Source organism: Mesocricetus auratus, unplaced genomic scaffold, assembly GCF_017639785.1.
Source record: "Mesocricetus auratus isolate SY011 unplaced genomic scaffold, BCM_Maur_2.0 Super-Scaffold_100009, whole genome shotgun sequence".
Classification (NCBI taxonomy): Eukaryota; Metazoa; Chordata; class Mammalia; order Rodentia; family Cricetidae; genus Mesocricetus; species Mesocricetus auratus.
In genome coordinates this window covers 41,111,965-41,127,483 of record NW_024429193.1, presented here as the reverse complement: position 1 = coordinate 41,127,483, position 15,519 = coordinate 41,111,965, and the positions used below count along the sequence as shown (strand labels likewise).

At 41.7% G+C, this 15,519-nt stretch overlaps 1 protein-coding gene across 1 annotated transcript in view; it reads left to right on the top strand.

The window, feature by feature from the left end:
• The first annotated feature begins 357 nt into the window (after positions 1-357).
• Dbt (dihydrolipoamide branched chain transacylase E2) overlaps positions 358-15,519 on the top strand; it is a 29,218-nt gene continuing 14,056 nt past the window's right edge. Inside the window, exons 1-3 of the mRNA XM_040751983.1 lie at positions 358-470; positions 6,691-6,814; positions 8,538-8,613. Coding sequence (XP_040607917.1) covers positions 420-470; positions 6,691-6,814; positions 8,538-8,613 — 251 coding nt within the window. The 5' untranslated portion in view covers positions 358-419. The remainder of the gene's footprint in view (positions 471-6,690; positions 6,815-8,537; positions 8,614-15,519) is intronic.

The following is a 15,519-nucleotide window of genomic DNA, read 5'->3' as shown; positions in this document are numbered from 1 at the left end:
TGCAGTAGGCGCTCGAGATGGCCAGAAGAGGGTATGGGATCCCCTGGAACTGGAGTTGTAGGAAGTTGTGAGCCATATGATGTGGGTGCTAGAGATTGAACCCTCGTCCTCTGCCAGAGGCATCTCTGCAGTCCCTAAACGTGATTTCTCCATTATCTGATGGTTGCTGGTGCGTGTGTACTCACACAGCAACACCTGGCCACTTGAGCTGCCCCACTTCTACCCTCTCCCCAATCCTCTTCCACAGAGTCGTGGGGCTACAACCGGCCCCGCCCCGCACCCTGGTTGGCTGCTGGGTGGGAGGCTCGTTCCTTCGCTCCCATTGGCCGCTCGGGGAGGTGCGTCTCGGGTGTCGGGATTGGTTACTTGGAGGAGGCGTCTCTCCCAGCTGGGCGGCCGGTGGCTATTTCCGGAGTAAGATGGCTGCAACGCGTGTACTGGGGACCTGGAGCCGGAATGCTGTCAGACTGGTAAGCTGGATTGAGTGGGTCTGAGGTTGAGAACGGAGTGATTTAGTAGATATCACCTGGAGTGGTGCGTTGCTTCCTTCTTCGAGTGCCACGCGTCCTGTGAGTAAGTGATGGAAAGATGCACGCAAACAGAAGGGCAGCGCAGGCGGCGCACCAACAAAGCTGGAAACAAAACTCCCTGCTCCTACCTGGCGATTAGCGTTCCTCCCAGCGGTACCCACGTCCCTGCCTTCCACCTGCTTGACTTTTGCTCGAGCACCTTGATGCCAGTCAGGCATTGTCACAGGCGCAGCAGACACAGAGCGACATTCTTTCGGGATTTATTGTGTACCCAGACGCGGACACTGTTAACCTGACCTGAGGCCGTTTTCCGTGGGGGAGGAAGAGAAGAGAAAAGGAAAACTGCACCCTCTAGCTTGAGGTTCACTCGGAGCTCTGCTTCTCTCCTTGGTCTACACCTCACACCGTTCCAACTTTATATCATTAATTTACCATCTCCATCCCCCTCACTCACAAGCTTTTTGGCAATGATGGTGGATGTATCCCACTAAGCATTCTGTTTCTTCCTAATTATATAACCTCTTGGATACTGACTTTTCTCATTCTCCTAGATGTTCCTGCAATGGTGGCCTCCTGATCCCACAAAACCTTCTCCCAGTCTGCTGTATGTACTGGACACTGGGATATAAATATAACACAGCAGACACCGTCCCTTTGCTCCTGAGACTGTAATCTAGTGGAGGAGAGCAGGGGAACCGGAGGCTAGGAAAAAGACTACAGGCTTTAGAATCCATCAGAGAAGTGTGGTTACGGAACAAGTGCTCAGAGCTACTGTGACACATGGGGGTGACACCTGTGGAGGAGTGGGGCTCAAAGAGGAATTCCTGGAGGGCAACGAGTCAGGAGAATGGGAAGGGGGAGTAGGAGGTAGCCAGTAGAAGAAGACTCTTGTCCGAGGCACCTTACCAGGCATTGTGGTGACCTTTCCTTTGAGAGCTCTCCATTCCCGACTTCTGAGACACCAGCTTCCTACATCGTTTGCTGCTTTATTCTGCTGTCCTCTTTCTCCAGCATCTAAATACTGTGTTAAATACAGTCACACACTGCACAAAGACTTTGCAGTCAGCAGTGGTCCCAAAAGATTAAGGCAGATCTGAACACTTCCTATGACCTCTTACGTGTTTTGATATGTGTAGATACACGGATAGTTGCAGTTGCCTATAGTGTTTAGCACAGTAACATGCTATACAGGTTTGTAGCATAAGAACTAGCCTGTAGCTTAGGTGGGTAATATGCTAAGCCATTTACTTGGTTTTGTGTAAGCATCATCAAATTATGTAGTTCTTTCTCACAGTCCTGTCATTAAGTGATGTGTGACTGCTTCCTTTTTCAATATGCCCACTGCACTTTTCCTGCTTCCTGCAGGATCTCTCCACTCCTTTGGATGTAGTCACCAGCTGTGCTAATGGTTTCCTGATGTTTCTCAGTCTTCCGAGTGGGTCTACGGAAGGCTCGTGTATTCTGCTGTCCAGGAGATCTGCAATTGCATGCTATGAGGCGTTTTTTTTCTGTTGCAAGTAACACAAGTCCAGTGAATGGCAGGACATCATCTATGCACACAGATGACAGCTTATATACATGATAGTCATCATTAAGGCTGATGTTTCATCAGTTCATTTTGACCTTTTCTATATGGCCATAAGAGAGTTTCAGTGCAGTCAGTGTTTAAGACCAGAAGGAGGAAGGAATTCTTCCAGGCTAACTTAGCCAGCTTGAACAGTGTGACATGGCTACTGCTACCACAAGGAGCCTGGAAAAGCTTGACCTCAACCATCTCACAGTGTGCCCTAATGCCTCAGGGATGCAGACTCTGGGCTCCAGAATAGAAGTCTCAAACCTGTTTCTCTAGATTCTAGCTTCTAATTCTGAAGAAATCTAGCTACTGTTCACCGATTCACTCTTAATTGCAGGTGTCTTAGTCTTTCCTAATTGGGCCGCTCGCCTCTGATCTGCCCCTTTTGTAGTTCATTTCCCATAGGCCAGCCATGGTGAACTTATAAAGTAAGGCACACATTAGATCATGCCACGTTCTTGCTTAAGACAACTCTTTTTTCAGAAATGCTCACAAGCCACATGACCTTTTATGGTCTGCCTTCTCCAACATCTCAATCTTCATTCTCTATTAAACATGTTCATTCTACACTTTATTATCCTCTTACCCACCCTCTTTTGATTCCTTTTCCACATCCTTCTTTGTTCCTCTTCTACTTTGTGCCCCCATTTGTGTTGTTTGTTTTGTTTTGTTTTTCAAGAACGTGCTTTGTAGACCAAGCTGGTTTCGAACTCAGACATCTGCCTGCTTCTGCCTCCCATGTGCTGGGATTAAAGGCATGCTCCACTACCACCCTGCTTATGGGACAACATCCTATATCTGCCTTTGTGGGTATAGTTTATTTCACTTGATAAGACGATTGCCAGTACTATCCATTTTCTTGAAAATAATATATTTTTTTATTCTGTCACTTTACTGGGCATTGATTCTAAACATCAATGAAAATAAGATTAGAGCAAAAATAAAAAAAAACACTTTTCACACACATTACTCATCCCAGCCCCAAGTCTGACCATGCTCACTCGTTGCACACTACATTGCTAGAGAAGTCTGTGAAACAACTAGCTGAGCACACACTGTGCTCTCTTGATTCCAGACCTTTGCTCATACATTTCCTTTGCCCTGAAGACTCTTGCCTCATCTGCGACACCGCTTATCTCCTGGCTTACTCCCACTCAGTCTGCAGTCTTCAGGCTAACTCTCGGGAGGTTCCCGTAGCACACCGTGATGTAGCAGTGTTAATGGCCTGTGTGCGTCACTGTGTCTTCCATTCTGCTAGTGCCTTAGAGTTTTCTGTGGCTGCGAAAAGACAACGTGACCATAGCAGCACTTGTAGAGAAGACATTTACTTGGGGTGGCTTGCTTACAGTTTCAGAGATTTAGTCCATTATCAAGATGGGGAGCATGGCAGCATGCAGGCAGACATGGTGCTGCAGGAGTAGCTGAGAGTCCTGCATCTTGTAGGCAACGGGAAGTTGACTGATTTACTGGGTGGTATCCGGAGCACAGGAAACCTCAAAGCCTGCCTCCATGGTTACATACTTCCCCCAACAAGGCCATACCCACTCCAACACAGCCACACCTCCTAATAGTGCTAGTCCCTATGAGATTATGGGGGCCAATTACATTCAAACTACCATGATTAAACACAGTATGTGGGCAGGAATTGTATGTGTTTCCTTCTATATGTAACCCTAGAACTCTACACACTGTGAGAGCAAATAAATATGTTGAATGACTCAGTAAAAGACGTTTTTCTTATGTTTGTTTGTTTTGTTGTTTTCAAGACAGAGTTTCTCTGTGTAACAGCCCTGGCTGTCATGGCACCCTCTCTGTGTAGGCCAGGCTGGCTTCAGATTCACAGAGATTCACCTGCTTCTGCCTCCTGAGTGCTGAGATTAAGGGTGTGTGCTACTGCTCTCAGCACTTGTTTTGTTTTTTGCTTTTTCATCTTCTACAAGCATTTTTAAAGGAGGAGGGCTCAGTGCCTGTGCTAAATTAATCATATGCCTGGTTTCCTGCTTCACTAGGAGTCACACATTTGGTTCCTAATTTAGTCAACTATGCTCTATTGAATTTATTTATTTGTTGTGTGCATGGTGGGAAACACACAAGTATCATGATACACATGGGGAAATCACAGGTCAGCTTGCAGGAGTCAGTTTTCTCATTCAACTATTTGGGTCCTGGGGATCGAACTCATGTCCTCAGGGTTGGCAGCAAGAGTCTTTACTCACTGAACCATCTCATGCCCCGTGTTATATTTTTCAATGGTATTTGTCTTCCTGTTCAAAATACTAAGTAATTTGAACTTATTTATTTGCTTCTTTATTGTGTTAATCAGCTAAAAATTTTCACCTCCATCTTTTTTTTTGTGGTTGTAGACATTAAATTATCAATACAATAAATCACTAGATATAAACTGGAATTATCTCAGGTATGTTGGGCCAGTTAATCTCAATGGAATTGTGTCTTTTAAGTATTGTGCATGACTCAGTAAAAGAAGTGTTTGTTTTGCTTTTTTTTAAAGAATTTTTTAAAGATTTATTTATCATGTATACAGTGATGTATTCCTGCAGGCCAAAAGAATGCACCAGACTGAATTGTAGATGGTTGTGAGCCACCATGTGGTTGCTGGGAATTGAACTCAGGACCACTGGAAGAGCAGTTGGTGCTCTTAACCTCTGAGCCATCTCTCCAGTCCTTGTTTTGCTTTTTTATTTTCTGCCCAAGTTTGTAAGGGAGGAGAGCTTAATGCGTGTGATAAATTATTTATATGCATGGGGTTTTGGTGTGTCCATTCCCTCCTTCTCTAGGAGTCATACATTGGTGTCTCAAATGTAAAGCTCCTCCAGTTCGTCCTTTGAAATCTGAGGCTTTTCTGGACATGGTAGCACATGCTTTTAGTCCCAGAGTTGAGAGGCAGAGGCAGAGCTCTGTGAGTGAGGACATTCTGGCCAACACAGGGAGTTCCAGCCCCCCAGGGCTATGTAATGTCTCAAAAAAATGAGCGATGGTTTTATTCACTGGGGCACCGAAGGCCAGTCTCTTTCTGTCACTTTATACTGTTTGGAGGAAAATAGTCCCTGTCTTCCTGTTCTTACGTAGTGTGAGTCTATGGGGGAAATGCCTTCTCAGGTTACAAATTCATTTTCCCTCCTTTCTATTGCCTTTTAATCTCTTTGCTCTTGCTCATTTTTGATGTCCCCCCTCTTTCTCTTCAAAGCCATCCAGCTGCTGTTAATCACACATTACCCATCACAACTCAGTTACCTTGTCTCTGTCCTTGTCAGTCGGATTCAGGAGCCCGTGTTTCGTGTGTCAACTACTACAGTCCACCTTGCCCTTTCTCTCCGGACTTTACCTATAGTAACCTAACCTCTGAGCTAAGTAGACTGTGTCCTAACCCTGTCTGTAAATGACTGCCACCCCCCCAAGCATAAATTGCCACTCCTTATCCTGACATTCACAGACACAGCAGACATCTTGAGTAGCCACCGCTTTCCTTTACAAATCTGATCAAGCCATCAAGCTACTCACTGCTCCTGCAGTTGTGTTAATCACATTCTTGCTGTGTTTACGCCACTTCCTGTGCCTTAGAAGTATCCTTCTGCTCTTTATTATTTCAAATGTATTGTGCAAAGCCCAATTTCAATCTTCTCCAAGGTCAAGCTAACTCTCTCTCACTTCTCTTTTGTTTTGGGTTTTCCTTTTGACCTTAATTTATAATTACAAATAATAAGGGCACACATGACCATGCCTGAGAGAAAGAAAGAATTGTTTCTCCTAGATTATAGCTTGGAAAGAAAGCATTCTTTCTCCCTGCAACACAATGCGTTAGGAAGAGCCTAGGCTTTAACATCACGTTTACTTCAAAGCTTCATTTTACCCCTTGACTGCAACATGACCTTGAACCAGCAACTTCACCTCTTCCATCCACTTCTCACGTGAGAATAATAATATACATCTTCTAGGAGACAACATGAGCTGGGGAGAATGTATGTGAAAACTTCATATACAAAGCTTTTGAACATCGTGTGTGTTTCACTGTCTTAAATGCTAACGATCACTGTGGAGACTTTTGTTGTTAGCTGTGGCAGCCCTAGGATGGAGTCAGGGCCTTAGGTTATGCATGCCAGCTGAGCTACATCTGCAACCGCAGTTTTCCTTCACCTTAATTCAGGAATTCTAACAACTTAAGCATATCTACTCACTGAAGCGTAAGGAATTCGGGACGATGTTTAAACGTACAAACATATGTATGTGCCTCAGTGGGTTTAGTATGGTAGAGTTTGAGGCCTTTTGATTACTGGGACAGAGCAATTTAGAAAATAATTAGTTTCATCAGTTTGACTGTTCCTGCTGTTAAGTATTCTGAATTTGCCTAAATAATTCATTATTGACATGAGTGTCCGCCGAAAATAGAACTGAATGAATTTCAGTATTACTTACACAGCCATTAAAATAGTCTATACTTTTATTTGGGGTGTGTGGGTGAATCCACGCTTTCTGTGTATGGGACATACATTCTGCCAATGAGCTTTACTTCAGTCTCTGAGGATTTGTAAATGCTTTTTTTGTTCTGTTTTGTTGTTTTCTCTTTGATAGACTTGCGTTCGCTATTTCCGAACATGTAATAACATACATGTTTTAAAGCCAAAATGCGTGTGTTCCTTCGGTTATCCTTTGCTCAAATACAGTCAACCACATCTCTCCCTGAGAACGGCAGCTGGTGAGTACGCTCCCCGAATAGCATGTCAAATAATATTATCTTTATTGACTCTTTTTCTTAGTAACCGAAGGCTTACCAAAGTAAGAAGGTTGAACCTGTATTTCTAGTAACCGAAGGCTTACCAAAGTAAGAAGGTTGAACCTGTATTTCTAGCGTGGTTTTACCTATCTCCATCCATGTCTTCTTTCTTTCCCCCTCCACAGTTTCCCTTAATGCGGCTCTTTCCCCAGTCGGGGCTGGGCTATACCTGGTCATTTGTTCCTAGTTCTCTGGTTTTCTAGGTGCAATCATTAGCACTGTCTTTCTCAGTTAATGATATAATTAATCACCCTGCCTGTCCCTGAATAGAGAGTTCCTTGGCATTTATCTACTTACCTTTCTCCCAGCTACCCAGCCTCTATAAAATTACTTGAGGCCTCAAGTATTAGATTTGGCAAAGGCATAAGAGCTTTTTTTTTTTTTTGATTACCTATTGAGAATTCTGTGAGAGAACCCTAGATTTCATTATGTACTTAAGCATTTGGTAGATACAGAGGCCCTGGCAATGGAAAGCAGGGGAATTCTAGGCAGATTCTGCCCTCTTTTCCATGCTTTTATCCTCAATAGTCTCAGACAGTGTGAACTTTACATTCACAACTGCTTTTAAAAAGATTTGTATCTATTTACATATGCTCTCATGTAAGTACACATACGCACACTATATTCGTGTTTTAGCCCTAGCACCACATATACAATATGTACAGTAATTGATTTTGGTAATTGTGTGGGTGGAAAGTGTGTGTGCGTGTGTGTGTGTGTGTGTTCGAACATATGTGTAATGCTGAAGATAAAACTCAGAGCTTCACACATGGAGACAAGCCTTCATCTTCCACTACACTCACTCTGCTCAAGCCAAGATTACCATTTTCTAACCCTGATCACTTGTTACTTCCCAGAGAAAATAGAGGCTGCTCCAGAAGGAACAGCAACTCCCTGCTTTACCCTCTAAACACTTCTGGTGAACTCTGGGTCTCTGTTTATCAGTTGCAGGTTACGTGGGCTACTGTGTGGTATGGGTTTGTTTTGAGACAGGGTTTCCCTGTGTAGCTTTGGAGGCTATCCTGGAACTCACTGTGTAGACCAGGCTAGCCTCGAAATCACAGGGATCCACCTGCCTCTGCCTCCTGGGTGCTGGGATTACAAGTGCGTGCCACCATGCCTAAACATTTCTTTCTCTCTCTCTCTTTTTTTTTTGTTGTTCAAAAGAACAAACAACAATAACAAACAAACTAAACTAAAAATAGGAAAGAGGAAAAGAAAAGTTTTCCAAGGCTGCTAGAAAAGAGGTGGCCTGGCTGTAGTCTAAGAATGGAGGACGGTGATTGGAAGTGAGATCTAGCCGAGAGAAGGCCTTGTTTTGTACATCAGCATTGCTTCAAACTGTCAGAAACTTCTTAGGAGAGACATCATAACCCTATCAAAGAGCATTATTTGGAAAGTTTTATAACAACTTCTGTGTAATGCTTTAGTGAATATGTCTTTTAAAGTTATAAAATGTTGGGGTTTTTTAGTTTATTGGGTTTTGGTTTTTTTTTTTTTTTCGTTTGTTTGGTTTGGTTTGGTTTGGTTGTCTATAGGATGGAACAATTTCTGCCTCTACTTAAGAACATATTCTAATTTTAGAAATGAAAGTAGCTATTGATAATGCATATTTAATGATATCATTTCCCATTTATTTTTGAAGTGCTGTATGGACAGGTTGTTCAGTTCAAGCTCTCTGACATTGGAGAAGGGATTCGTGAAGTAACTATTAAAGAATGGTAAGTTAGTCTCAAAAAATTTACATTAATGTAAAATTAATTGAATATGTAAAAAGTGAAACTCAAATTGGGAAATGTCTTTGCTGATATGCTGGTAGCAGAAGTTATTTCTCAAGTCTCTTTCTTTGATGTGATTTATTAATGATTGTTACTTAATTTTATTTTATGTGTGTGTTGCATACATGTATGTCATGTGCCCTCAAAGGTCAGAAGAGGGAATAGATCCTGAGGAACTAGAGTTATAGATGGTTGTGAGCCACCATGTGGGTGCCAGGAATTGAACCCAATGCCCTTAAGGACGGAGCTATCTCTCCAGTCTGTTTCTTTCTCTTTAAAATCCTTTACTGTCTATTCTTTGCTTCAGCCAAGAAAGAGATTGCTTTCTAAGAGATGATAAGTTGATATAAAACCAGGACAGCGCAATAATCAAATCCAGTGTAGTGAGCCTGCAAACTAAGCACCTCTAAATTACACCCAGACTGCAGGATTTTGGAAGAATCTAATATATGAACTCACAATTTCCTTCCTAACTACTTTAAAAAAATCCTGTCCTCTAAGTCTCTACCATACTGAAGATGGTTTTCAGTATAAAGGCTTGGTTCATGTTACCTGACATACCTTGCCTGTAGGTTTACAAGATACTTTACCTGAAAGGCACAAATCAAAAAAATCCTCCTCAAGACTTAAAAAATTAGGACTAGAGAAATGACTCAGTGGTTAAGAGTGTGAACCACTTCCAGAGGTCCTGAGTTCAACTCCTGGCACCTACATTTGGCAGTTCTCAACTGCCTATGTCTTCACCTCTAGGGGAATCCTACACCTCTGTCTCATACATACATGCCTCCTACTTACATGTCCCCATCCTAATTAAAACAAAAACTTTCAATTTATATAACATAGATATAAATACATACATACATACATACATGCTTAGAACAAAAGGAAGAAATCCTCTACTGCCTTTGACATTCTCCATCCTTTTGTATCTTTCTTCTTTTGGGAAAAAAATCCCTCTTGGCACTGAACTAAGTTTTAAGGGTTTTTAGAAGTAGTAGTTATGATGCTTAGAGAGATTTCTCCCCATAATTCTTTATTTTTTGCCCCTCAAGAAAGGGTTTTGCTGTGTAACCCAAGCTAGCCTCAAACTTGCCATCTTTCTGTCTCAGCCTCCTGTGTCCTCAATGCTGGGATACTGGTTATGTTCCACACTGCTTGACTTAGATATTCTTAAAAAAAAACAAAACTAGACTGAGGCCAGTGAATGCCATTTCCTCCGCTTAGCATTCTTTGCTTTTTAAGCAGAGGATTTCAGAAAGCTCCCATCCTCACACTTGTCTTTCCTGACACTGTCACTGTGAGGCGAGCCATGGACTCAGAAGAGCCTGACTTTGAACCTTGTGATGCACCAGTTTCCCGCTGAGCCACTGTCTCTCATGGTGTAGAATCAGGTAACAGTTGTGGCTCTCCCAGCTCATAGTGGCTGTTACCACATAAAAGTGGTATGTCAGAAAAGTCTAACCTTTCCAAAGTGCTGTGTGCGTTTGACTCATTGATGCTCTACTTCAAGACCAAGTTTTCTTCCAGACTGAAATAAAGTTTAACTTCTTAATTTCTATCTTATTAATTTTGTAGATCCACGTGCATAGTAAAGGGGTTAAGGCTCTTAGAAGATCAAATTATTTTTTTCCTAATGAGAATCTTAAGGCCAGGCCTGGTTTTCCCAGCTCCTTTGAAGGGTGAGGCTGGAGGATCTCAAGTTTGAGGTAAGCCTGCACTACACAGAGAGAATCTATTCCCCTCCTGCCAAACTTAATAGTTTAGTTTTTCATTGTTTATTTTTGAAATGGGGGTATCTTGATCCATAACCCAGGCTGACCTTGTATTTATGATCCTCCTGCCTCTGTCTCTTGAGTGATGGGATCACCACTGTGCAATGCCTGGCTCTCAAATTTTCTTTCTTTTTTTTTATTCATTTATTTTTTACATTCCAATCCCAGTTCCCCCTCCCTTCTCTCCTCCTGCTCCCCCCCACCTCCCCTCCCCTACCTTCTGTCTGCTCCTCGGAGAAAGTAAGGTCTCCCCTAGGAAGTCTGTTAAGTCTGTCTCATCATCTCTCAAACTTTCTTAAATGACAAATATGTCACATGTTTCCCATGAATTCGTTAGTAATTAATTACTAAGACCTTTCTTAACCAGTGTTTATTCTCTAACTTAATATTAATAAATGACTCAAGAAAAAAATATGCATTATGTTATACTTAGAAAATGCTTAAAATAGGATTTTCTCTGTAGAATAGTGTGCCCTACACTAATAATCCAAGCAATTGGGAGGCTGAAGCAGGAGGATCACTCTGAGTTTGAGGCCAGCCTCAGCTGCGTAGTAGGACCCAGGAAAGACAGAGAAAACATTTATGTCCATATAGTTGAATCACTTAAACAAATTCATTCTGCTAATGCTTGCATTTTTTTTATTGTAGTGTTTAAATCATTTATATTTTGTGTAATTACTGGTAAGGTAAGATTTTTTTTTGTCAGCCATTTTGTTGATGTGTTTGTGTTTATGTATTTTTTTCTATCACTACTTATTTTTATATCTGTTAGATATTTCTAGTGTACTGTTTGAAGTCCACTTTAAATTATCTGTCATTAACTTTATTGTTATTTATTTCTTCATGTAGATTTGAGTTGCTGTTCGATGTTTTTCATTTCAGCCAGAAGGATTCTTTGTATTTCTTGAAGGATGAATGTGTCAGTCACTAGTTTTATCAGTTTTAGTTCTAGAAGATATTAATATTTACAAAAGATTTGTTTTGTTTAAGTGTGTGTGTGTGTGCGCGCGTGCGTGCGCACAAGAGTACAAATGTCCTCAAGGTAGGAATCATCAGAGCTCCCTGGAGCTGGGGTGGTTATGAGCCACCTGATATAGGTGCTGGGAACCAAAGTTGGGTCCTCTTAACCACTGAGCCATCTCTCCAATTCCTTCTTAATTTCTTAGGAATAGTCCTGCTAGACTTAAGATATTTTATTTTTTAGACAGGGTCTCCCTATCTAGTCCTAACTGGTCTGGAACCCATAGAGAGCTGTATGCCTATGCCTCCAGAGTGCTGAGATTACTACACTAGCCCAAGATAAATATAAAATTTTTTAAAACTTTCAGATTTATTTATTTTATTTAATGTATATGAGTGTTTAGCCTGCATGTTTGTGTGTACCACATCTCTGGTACTCACAGATATCAGAAGATGGTGTCTGGTCCCCTGGACTGAAGTTACCTGTTGTCAGTCACCATGCAGGTGCTGGGAACCAGACCTGAACCCATTGCAAGAGCAGCGTATGCTCTTACCCATTGAGCCAGCTCCAGCCCCCTAATGTAGTATTAAAGACAGTCTTTTATTCTCACTTGCTCATTGAATGTGCCATCTCTCCGCCTTCCAGAGTTCTTGTTTTCTGATTGGAAAGCAGCAGTGAATCTTGGGCCTACCCTATAAAGATGAGCGGTCATTACTCTGCCTTCAAGATTCTTTTACTCATTTAATTTTGATGTGTGTGGCTATTGCTGTCTTTGGGGTCAATTTAGCTTCTCGCATGTGTACATCAATTTTTTGAGCCAGTATTTATTTTTTAAATTGTTTCTCATATTTTGAGATTATAATATGATTAAATTTTGAGATTGTATCATTTTCCCTTTCCTTTCCTCCCTTCAAATGCTACAATATACCCTCTTTGTTGTCTTTTAAATTCATGGCTTCTTTTTTCATTAATTGTGTTACACACACACACACACAGATATTCATGCATATATATACCTATATTCGAAATACATAAATATAGCCTGCTCAGTCTATAAGATGTTACTTGTATGCATGTTTTCAGGGCTGACCATTTGGTAATGGATAACCAGTTGATGTTCTCCCCTGAGAAAGACTATTTCTCCTTGTTCCAGCATCCCTTAGTTGCCTGTAGTTCTTTGTGTGGACTTGAGGAGACACAGTCTTATAGCAAATTCCCTGATCCTCTGACTCCTACAAGCTTCCTTCCCTCTTTTCCACAAGACGGAGGCTTAGGTTATGGGAGTGTTTTATGCATACATCTGGGCTCCACAACTCTTTATTTTCATTGATTGTGGTTTTCATGATAGGAGGTGATGACTGTACTTACCTGTGCATATAAAGGCAAATGTTTAGTATGTAGCTAGAGACTGTGCTGGTTTGTAAATCTCCTCTAAGATCCATAACTTTACCACCTTGGGTAGTCGTCTAGGTTTCCAACACAAGCTGTGATTCTCCTCTTGTTGAATGAGCCTTAAGTTTGATTAGAGAGCTGTTGGTTACTACTAAGGCATGTATGCCACTACTGCATACTTAGGGTTATCATGCCATACTGGTCCTGTTGCAGTTCATAGGTGTCATGGGTGGGACTTTGGTTAGTTACCTCCTCCTTTGGAAGCTTACATGACCTTCTGGAACCCTGAAAACTAGTCCTTGGGGAGGGGACATTCAAGTCAGGTCCAGCTCAGAGGTCTCTGGGCCCTATGTCTGAAGTGCATGGTGTCTTTAGCAACAGGGACTTATCTTCCATCTCTAGGGGGCAAGCAAGAGCAACAGCCATAATCTGTAATGGTTGAGAGTCTCTTGAACAACTGTGACCAACAACTCAAAACAGGGCTTCTCATGCTGGGTGATGGGATTTTGTTAGATGGCCTTTGGCTCTTGGAGGGAGCATTGTCAACCCAAATGGGAAAATATCATTTAAACTACTTATACACAGACTTGTGTATATTATAGTTTTTTGGGGTTTTTGTTTGTTTTAAGGTACATAGTTAATTATGGCCTTTTCAGACACATTTATTTTTACTTTGCCTTCCTCTCTCTTGTACCCTGCTACTCCCCTCTCTACCTGATTTCTGCTTCCTGACTCGCCCACCCCAGCAATGGTCCCTTTTTACTCTGCTGGTGTCTGTAATTGCTTCTTGAAATGTACTCTTACCTGAAGATTTGGGACTTGGAGCCTCAAGCCAAAGAGAACATAAGATGTTTGTTTTTCTGTGTCTGGTTTATCTTAGTCAATATAATATTTTCTAGTTCCATCCATTTACCCGCAAAGTTAATAGTTTCATTTTTCTTTACAGCTGAAGAATAGTATCGCGTAGTATATATGTACCACATTGTCATTATCCTTTCATCAGATGAGCGACAATTACGTTGTTTCCATTTCCTACCTATCGTGAATAGAGCAGTCATCATCAATAAGCAAGCTGAGCAAGCATCTGTGAAGGGGGATGTTGGCTCCTTAGGGCATATGCCAAGGACTACTGTGTCTGAGTCATTTGGTAGATTTACTTCTAGCTTTTTGAAAATTCTCCACAGATTTGAGACTTCCAAAGTAGCTGAGCCAGTTTTCAGTCCCACCAACAGTGAATGAGGGTTCCCTTTCCTGCATACTCCTTCCAACCATTTGTTGTCAATTACTTTATTGATTTTTGCCTTCTGACTCAGCCATCCATGTGCTGGGATCACAGGTTTGTGCTGCCATACCTAACTTTTTTGGTTTTTCTAGACAGGGTTTCTCTGTGTAACAGCCCTGGCCTGGCCTGGAACTTGCTTTGTAGACTAGGCTGACCTAGAACTCACAAAGATCGCCTATTTCTGCTGGTATCAAAGGTGTGAGCCGCCACCCTCGCCACCACCACCCTAACCCTAACCCTAACCCTAACCCTAACCCTAACCCTAACCCTAACCCTAACCCTAACCCTAACCCTAGTCCTAGCCCTAGCCCTAACCCTAATCCTAACCCTAGCCCTAGCCCTAGCCCTAGCCCTAGCCCTAGCCCTAGCCTTAACCCTAACCCTAGCCCTAACACACGTCTCATGTTCAGCTTTTTAAACTATCATTTCTGACCCCTTCCCTTCCTTTCCTATGGAGGCAGCAGCATGTATGTTTGCATGCTTTATGACGTTGGCTCTGAGCTCTGGTCTTTGCCGTCCTCAGATCTCAGTTGACCAATCCTCAAATTCACTGATTCTTCCTTTTACCAAAAAGAATCTTTGGCTCAACCCTTCTAGTAAATTTTCATTTTAGTCCATCTTTAACTGCAAAATTTGGTGTGTTTTGCCATGTGTCTGTTCCTGCTGCTTTATTGCTGCTTTCTGTTTAGCGGGGCATCATTTTCCCATGCTTCCTTTAATTTAGGGACATTATTTTAGTTCTTTGTTCCTTAAGGCTACAGCTGTACTAGGCTAAGAGGACGGCACCAGAGCAAGTTAAAATCACAAAGGATGCATGTTGTAGACATCATCCTTGTTGTCGTCATTGTTATTTATTTCCAAAAACTGTTCATTCTTTAAGTCTGATAAAAAGTTAGTACAGGTTGAATATCCTTTATCTGAAATGTTGTACAAAACTACTTCAGATTTTGTATTGTAGATTATAAAATACTTGCTTAGGCTTCATCATTTGAGCATCCAGAATCCAAGGTTTTGAGCATCACTGTTTGGACAGAAAAAAATCCAGATTTTATAATTTCTAATTAGGGATGCTCATTATGCAATTTTATACAACAAGAGGAAATACCACTTTATTTTATCAAAAAAGTGGATCAAGCAGAAAACCTGAATTAAACCTGGAGGCACAGGGTTTAGTTTAGTTTTGTTTTTGGTTTTTGGGTTTTGTTTTTTTGGTTTTTCGAGACAGGGTTTCTCTGTGTCGCTTGTAGATCAAGCTGGTCTCGAACTCACTCACAGAGATAAACTTGCCTCTGCCTGCTGGGATTAAAGGTGTGCCCCGGCTAGTTTTGGTTTTTAATTTTAGCATTTGTTAGGGGTTTGTCAAAGAAACTCTGAAAGCCATTTTCATCTTTTCTGAAACCTTTTTTTGTGAACCTTCTGGACGTCAGTGCTGGGGTAATGGT